The sequence below is a fragment of the Rousettus aegyptiacus genome, unplaced genomic scaffold (assembly GCF_014176215.1).
Source record: "Rousettus aegyptiacus isolate mRouAeg1 unplaced genomic scaffold, mRouAeg1.p scaffold_m13_p_12, whole genome shotgun sequence".
In the NCBI taxonomy this organism is placed as follows: domain Eukaryota; kingdom Metazoa; phylum Chordata; class Mammalia; order Chiroptera; family Pteropodidae; genus Rousettus; species Rousettus aegyptiacus.
This window is the reverse complement of record NW_023416287.1, coordinates 77,758,363-77,766,257: the sequence shown is the minus strand read 5'-3', so window position 1 is coordinate 77,766,257 and position 7,895 is coordinate 77,758,363. Positions and strand designations below refer to the sequence as shown.

The following is a 7,895-nucleotide window of genomic DNA, read 5'->3' as shown; positions in this document are numbered from 1 at the left end:
AAAGTAGGGCCAGAACTAAAAGAATTAGTCTTTTAGAAAGGGCTGAGGGAAAAGAGTACTACGATTTATCACAGTGAGATGGGGTGAAGCGGCTTTCGAGGGGCGCTGGGAATGTCCTAACTTTTGAGAGTGCCATTTATAGGAGTTGTGATAAGGCAGGAGATGGAATAAAGCACAAAGAATCAAGGGTCAAAAGGAGAGGGCAGAGAGCACATACATACAAGAATACATACAACTGCCCTTGCTTCTGAGGTGCTCCACAAAGGGATGTTTTTTCCCCCAAGAGAATGCCAATCTACTACCCTCTTCAAGGTCTAGCCTAAAACACCAACATTTAGGTCAGGTAAGAACGAGTTTCTTGGCCTTATAAACATCTCTGGAATTCATGCCAGCAAGATTAGAAAGAAGATACTAATTTGGTCGTGCTTTGTATAAGCCATCGCCATAGACTCGCCTAACCTGACATACACCCTCCACGCTGACCCTCCCCCTCCCCATACAGGAGGCAGCTGGGGGTTGGGGGGGGGGATCGCCTTCCTCAATCTACAGATGGGCAATGACAGGGCCTCCGACTTCTGGTTTCTGCCTCTTCTTGGTTCTCATAATCTCCTAGCCCCTACGTCTTCTCCAACCACCACCACTCCACTCTCTCCTGTTAGAAATGAGAAAACGGGGACTGCTCTTCCATCGACATATTTTGAAATGTCATTTTCCCCATTTCAATGGTCACAGAGCAATGAAGTGTTGTCCTCAAATTTGAGAAATGTCTAAATAATTAGGAACTCTTTCCAGATCCAAAACATCCACAAGCTTAAGAAAAAGAATGAGCACATGATTTAATTGGCTTTCTCTTTTAATCAAAAACATACTTTGTTACAGAGTTCTCAGGAAAGGTTCGACTATATTTTAGCCACAGACTTCAACCAGGCAAAAGTATACAGAAAGCCACAAAGGAACTACCACAACTTTAGCTGACCGGTTTTCCCAAAAGCAGAAGCTAAGTGTGGCTCTTCTCTGGGTGTTAGCATAGCTGCATTCCTCTGAGTTCAGGGGAGGAGACAGAGTTGGGAAATATCACCACCAAATCTGTCCCACTTCCTCCAAATGGTTCTGCAGCCCACCGGGTTTTCATTATCTGCGAGCGTTCACATGCGTCCCTTAAATCACGTGTCCAAGGCATTGGCCAGAACCCAATACCTGGAGGAAGTTTACCAACTCCATGTTTAGCCTTTTAACTAATCCAAGCTCGTGAATCCTTCTATCAATGACAAGCAGCCAGAGCAACAGCAGCTGGTTTCCTCACTTCCTCTCCCAGCTACCACAGAGCTGACCTCTACCAGGACTCCCCAACACCCCACCCTCGACCCAACCCCAAGGAAGGCTCTCAAGGTCCTTGAAAAAGCCAAGTTCATTAATTACACTCATCCAAAGATAGGCTGGAAGAGAACTCTGAAAGGAATGTTCCAGCCAAGTCTTCTGATCAAAATGGACCTAAAAAGAGCCAAGAATAAAGTGAATAATCATCCACTGGTATTGTTTTCTTGAGTTATATAAACCATTTTAATCTATGCTTTTGAAAGGAATTTCCCTGTTTTGAGCATAGTAAAGAAACCAAAGATTCAAAGTAATGACCTCTAATATCATTAGGCATTTACAGTAAGTTTTCAATTCATTTTAGCTGAAAAAAATTTACCAGCACACAGCACTTAAGGGGATGGTGTTGCACACAAACCAACCCAAAAGGTAAAATGTTATGACTCAAAAAAAAAAAAAAAAAAAGCCTTAATAAACCTTTAATAGAGATGATGGAAAAATAAAATGAAAGCCCCCCCCCCCTTTTTTTTCTTTTTTAAGGTATTTATTGCAGCCCCTAAGGTGGTGCTAGGCCTTTGGTTGAATTTAAGTCTTAAGGACATTCTTATGTAACTTCTTGTCCACAGAAGAACAGTAATAAAATATCAAGCCTAGTCTCATTTGAATAACATGGAAATAAGTAAAAAGCCTCCTCAAACAGCAGAGCAAAGGTAAAGAAGAAATCAAAAACTGCTGGAAGGCAGGCAAGGTCACTTAAATTTCAGAGCTGGAAAAACTCATCTAGTCCAACTCCCTCATTTTACAGATGAGGCAACTGAGGCCCAGAGAAGATAAATGACTTGCCTAAGGTCATACATCAAATCAGTGGCAAAGGGCAAACTAGAGAGTGCAACCGTCTGGCCCCAGCCAAGAGCCACTAGTTTCAGGTTGAACAAGAACACTGGCTCTGACTCCTGCTGAGAAAGTCTCTTAAATAAACGGTGAAATCTATCCACATCGACAGAGAGAAATGATTGTCTTCACCAGAGTTTTCTCCTCAGTTCTTCCTACAGTTCAAAAAAAGAAAAAAAGGTTCATTCACTCGTTTGAGTCTGATGTTAAAATCCCTGAAATCATCAGCAATTACTTTAGCTACTACTTGGGGCAGGATATCAGACTCTCAATTCTCATAAAGGCACCGATAGGTCAAAAATATCTGTAGAGGAGGAATGCCAGAACATAGGGCTCAAAAGAGAACCACCAAAACAAAAATGACCCTCTCACTTTCTAAAGTTTTTGTTTTTTGTTTGTTTTTTGCTGGTGTTCTCTAGGCAACGGTATTGTCTCTGGCTATCGATACTAATTTAGTAACCCTTGTAAACCCCCATGAGCAGCATTCAAGTGGAAGCAATGAAACCTTTCAAAATCTTGCAAAGGGGGAAAATATGAATATGACTCACTTCTCTCTACTTCAACTACCTGAAACTCAGCAAGAATCAGGAAGCCCTCTGAGCGTCAAATGCCAAAGCACTGAAGTCCTTTTCAATATTTTGCAGGAAAGTTTCTTGGGTCCTGTCCCGGTTTGCCCTTGGGTTTCAAAGAAAGTTCTAATAAGTATGGTTATCTGGTTTCCTTGCCCGAGCAGCTGGAAAAAAAATGAATCGGAAATGGAAGAAGAAACTACCAAGGGGAGGTACACCAACTGCACACAGGAAGTGGTCACTGTCAGGAAGGGAGAAGAATGGGGTGGGTGGATAAAAAACCTAAACATTCAAAACCATAGCAGTCTGTAACCATTTCGTAAAGGTACAACAGTCCTGCCTGTCTAAGCAGCCCCTGAAGTCTACAAAGGCAGCTAGGCACAGAAAGAAACATTATATCCAGTATGTTCTCTGATATCTATATTAGATAACTCCATCAAAGAAATGGCTAAAATAAAGGTTTACTGCTTAGGGCGAGTTTGGATTATGTGGAAAATCCCATTCCACAGTGATACCAGATAAACAAGATAAACAATCTAGCAACAACACTGGGAAAAGTGCTAGGAACAAAGCTGTGCCTGAGGATGCTGCGCTGAATAAGGCCACTAACTTAACACCCTTCCTTATCTAGCTGTCAGAAAAAAAATGGAAAGGTTTGAACAAAAGTTTCTCACAGCCTATGTTTTTCAATCTTGCAAAGGAGGATTTAGGCAATTATTTACAGATAGCCACCTGCAACAAGATGGGTTCTGATTTCGGGAAGAAAAAGAATGCATTTCTTCATTCTATTATCTACTAGTCCTAGCCAAGCCCCATCTCCAGACGAGGTGTTCACTGACTGACTTTACAGGTAATTGCTTTCATATATTCATTTACCTCAGTGATTTAAAATTTACCATTTTCCCAATCTGCTACTGTAGAATAAAATTCCAGTAAAATGACTAGTGATAAAGGGAGCAAACTATAAAAACTATCATCAAACAGGATTCTACCCTACTCAGAAGAAAACTGCTTCTTCCAAAAGGGTCTCAAAAAGGATCTGAACTAATCCGTTGTTGCATAATAGCTAATGAGTTACCACCAAGCCAGGAATAAACATATTTCACCACCTTATATTCTTTAATTTCCACAGACCGTGCAGGAGCACCTTGGGAAAATGTAAAATTTCCCATCTCCAGACGGGCACAATCAAAAAGATAACTACAGTAAACTTTTAAAATATTTATCATCTGGAAGACTGGACATTTTACTTGCCTTCAAAATTTCTATTACATATATCTCCCTTTACACCACATCCTTTCCTACTGAACTAACGTATGTTCAGTTTACTTGGATGTTTTGAGTATGGTTATCTCCAAGCCAGACCACTGAACCTGTAAACCTACAATGTTTACAAGAGGAATGGGATAGGCAAGCTATTTAATAGTTAGGCCAATACAAATGAGCCATGCTTCTGGAAAAACAAGGTTATATGGCAGTGATTTATTGTCATTATCTTTGTATACCAGGTGGAGTATACTTTAAAAAATGAGATACACTATATCTCATGAAAGAATCTACTCCCTGGAAAAAAAAAAAGGCAACACCATTAAGGATTCCCTTTGATAATGCACTGGAAGGCACTGGACAAAAGTGGAATTGGCCTCATAATGGATTATAAAGGTACGTACTTGGTGCGTCTCTCACTCAGCTTTCATGGAAATTCAACATTTTGAGAAGCTTTGAGATATGAACTAGCGAGAGAAAACCCACCCAGAGTCGTATCCTCATAATAATCAGATTCTGCGAACTGTAGAAACTATTCTATCCTTAAAGCAGCCACAAATTTTAAACCTAGTGATTTAGTCTTATTCATCAAAGATGACTATCTTTAAGAAATGGAAATACCATTTAACAACTAAGCTCTCAGGAATAACTGATCATAACATACTAGATGTTTTCTCAAAAGCATGTGACTGCATCTAGGTATAAATATGTAGCAACTAATAACTAGAAGTACTTCTACGTACTTTTAGTACTTTTATGGCTCTTAGCAGAAAGAAACCAAGACAGGTGGCTTGGCCTCAAAGACAGACTTCTTAGCAAATATTTCCCACGTACTTTCCCCAGACATGAAAACTTTCCTTAAAGTAGAAAAGGAGGCAACAGATTATATCGTAACATGCTTATGGTTCTAATCAAATAACCTGGATTTTAAAAATCTGTCATTCTAAAACTCTCTACTCTCACTCCTACTTTTCATTCACAGTAAAATGGACCTAAAGTCAATAATCTCTAAGGAATAAAAATATCTTTTTAAAAAATCTGCCAATTAAAACTTGGATCGCCAAACTTTTACAACAATTAAAATGAAGTTTTTAACAAAGGTATTTGTAAGTACTCGAGTACAAATGAGTTGGTACAGAAGTTATTTTAAAAACAAAAGACATGTAGCTTGAATCAAAAACAAAAGACATGTAGCTTGAATCCACACCTATGTTTAAATCGCAGCAATAAGCAAACTCAGTGGTTACTAGGTGGTCTTAAGACTTTCTGAGCAAGGAAGTTGAAGACTTGTTCGCCTAAGTCAATATAAGGATGACTATCATGCATAAGTGCTTCTCATTATCTCAAACTTGCAACACACCTAAGGATCTTACTACACTTAGAAAGGCCTTCCAAACGAACAGTAAAAGCATCTGAAAAATAATCCTTGATTTTATTTCAAACTACTTATCTTGTAGGCAACTTATCTTGTAGACAATCAGGACTATTTTTGCTACAGTAAAATCAAAGTTCAAAAAACAACCAACTCTTGACTTGATACATAATGTTCATGGGGAAGTCCCAGTAGAGTGTGAGGGAAAAACCAAAGCTGCAGTACTGGCTGTTGCTGTCATTTAGTAGAAGGTGTCCTGCCACTGAGATTGGACTCAAAAGTGCAAAAGAAAAAAAACTTAAAAATCAAACCTAGAATTCAACTTTTTACGTTGAGATTTGGTTTTATTTATGCTACTAGCTAAGTAAAAAGCATACATACTGTGTCTGTGGTACAGTCAATACATTTGCAACTTTTCTACTTAAATTCTCTATACAAAGTTACTGCCAATTGATATGCTCATTGATGGCAAAGGGCTTAGAATAACCAAAAGGTATAAAAAGTTTGCAGTCTTGCCCCGAGATACAAAAACTGAATTTTAAACAATGTCATAACATACATGATTTCAACAGTATATGAAAAAAAAGTCACACATCAAATTAAGTACAAAAATATCCAAACTACCTATTATGAACTATAATGTTTCCATTATTCTGCACAGTATTTAACACAGAATTTAGCAGTTTCCAAAATACTCATCATTTAGTTTAAGCATTGCCACCTTCGCAGAATGGTAAGATATCAGGTGGAGTGACACTGCTTTTAGTGTTTTTAAAAATACAAAACCTTTCCCTATGAATTAATGAAGAAAAAGAAATTCCTCTTCTAGGCTGCTTAGTAACCAACCTTGTGCCTAGAAATATATACTACATCTACTGTTTAACAGGGCAAAAGTATACTACTTGATAAATAGTTATCCAACAGGGATAACAAGTGTAATTTTAAATGATATTTCTTTGATAATTTTAAAGAATTCTCAGTATACACAGAGATTAGTGTTTTGCCTTGGCGAAAATAAAATTGAAATCGTAAGACATTCTGAATTGAAATCATCTTCACTAGTTTAACTTGCAAAAAATATTTTGGATAAAAGGTTATAATACATTACTATTTTGTTTTTTAAACACAGAGTAAAGTTGCTCTTGGTAAAATTAACTCACCCACATGGCACAATACTTGGGAGTAAAGTATGTTCAACAATAACAACTCGCACACAAAATAACATAGGTGAATTAACTTAGAGAGCTTCTCTGCCTTTAAAATCAGCAATATTGAATTTATTCTGTAGAATAACACACATATCGATGTTCTGCATATAAAAGGGTCTAAGACGGTTTAAAGGGCTAAATTTTCCAGCATTGGAATGATTCCTTCATATATAACTGGTGAAGATTTAATAAGAATGTGTTTTTCCTGATCTTCAAGCTCTGAGCCATGCCTGAAAAGTTCTAAATAGGAAAAAAATTGATTTAATCCAGTTTCTGTCTGCTAGGAGCAAGGCAGCAAACATATTTTTCAACCCTTTATGAAAAGATAAAGCAGAACGAAAGTGAAATATATCTTCAGATTATAAACAGGATTGTATTTTATAGTCCACCATCCTGACAAAGAATGTTATGGGCCCCAACAGTAAAAGACCTCAGTCTAAAGGTTGTGGGTCGGCAATAGGCATGGTGTGAAGAACTTCATCTAGGAGCTGGAGAGCCCGGTGTAAGTGAATCTCGATCCAGCAAGGCGTTTCTTTGATGCTCTGTCTTGGGTAATCCGGTCCCCAGCCCTTCACGAAACTCATCCTGAGTATGCATAAGCGGCGAAGGTCATCAACACCGATTCCAGCAGCAGCGGACAAACCTAATGGAAAATATTTGGAAGACGTCAGAGGGACAGGCTGATGTATTCCCATCCTTCCTACATCTTACATTAATAAAGTGACCAGCTTTCTTTACTTCACTCTCCCCAGCATATAACTTCTCTGTCAAAGTGACAAGAAGTAAGTACAGATCTAAACTTTATCAACAGAGACTGAAAACTTTTGGTTAAGACAATTTACATTCCACATGAGTTTTCTAGCTCCCATGAATTATAAAGTAAATTACTACCATCTACCAGCACCCCACCAATTGTTCTCTTTAGAAGTGGAGGTGAAGGAATAAGCAACAACTTGTTTTTAAGAGGTAGTGCATCTCCACAGAATGGTTCTAAGAACTTTCCTGTCTTTCTAAACAGTCTAGTTCAGAGTAAGACATGACTAAAAATGAAACAGTTAACAGTCCTGGTTCCACTAAAACTTCCTGGATGACCAGATGATGTCTGTCTCTCAATTTCACAAGATAACAGAGATAATATGCAATTACTCAATGGGGGCAGTAGGTGAGAATGAGAAATTTAATAACAGTTCTGGATTCCTCAGTAAAAACAAGTTTATAACATCAAAACTAGCAAATTAATGGTTTAGATGCCCGAATTTCTTTAAAAAATCGAAT

At 38.1% G+C, this 7,895-nt stretch overlaps 1 protein-coding gene across 3 annotated transcripts in view; it reads right to left on the bottom strand.

Annotated features, from left to right (window-relative positions):
- Positions 1-835: 835 nt before the first annotated feature.
- Positions 836-7,895, bottom strand: part of SMAD4 (SMAD family member 4) — a 51,907-nt gene continuing 44,847 nt past the window's right edge. For 2 of the 3 annotated variants that reach the window (XM_016148784.2, XM_016148781.2), the window contains one exon: positions 836-7,263. In XM_016148784.2, the coding sequence (XP_016004270.1) occupies positions 7,052-7,263 (212 nt within the window). In that variant the 3' untranslated portion in view covers positions 836-7,051. The remainder of the gene's footprint in view (positions 7,264-7,895) is intronic. The other variant, XR_004953728.1, reaches the window with a different exon arrangement.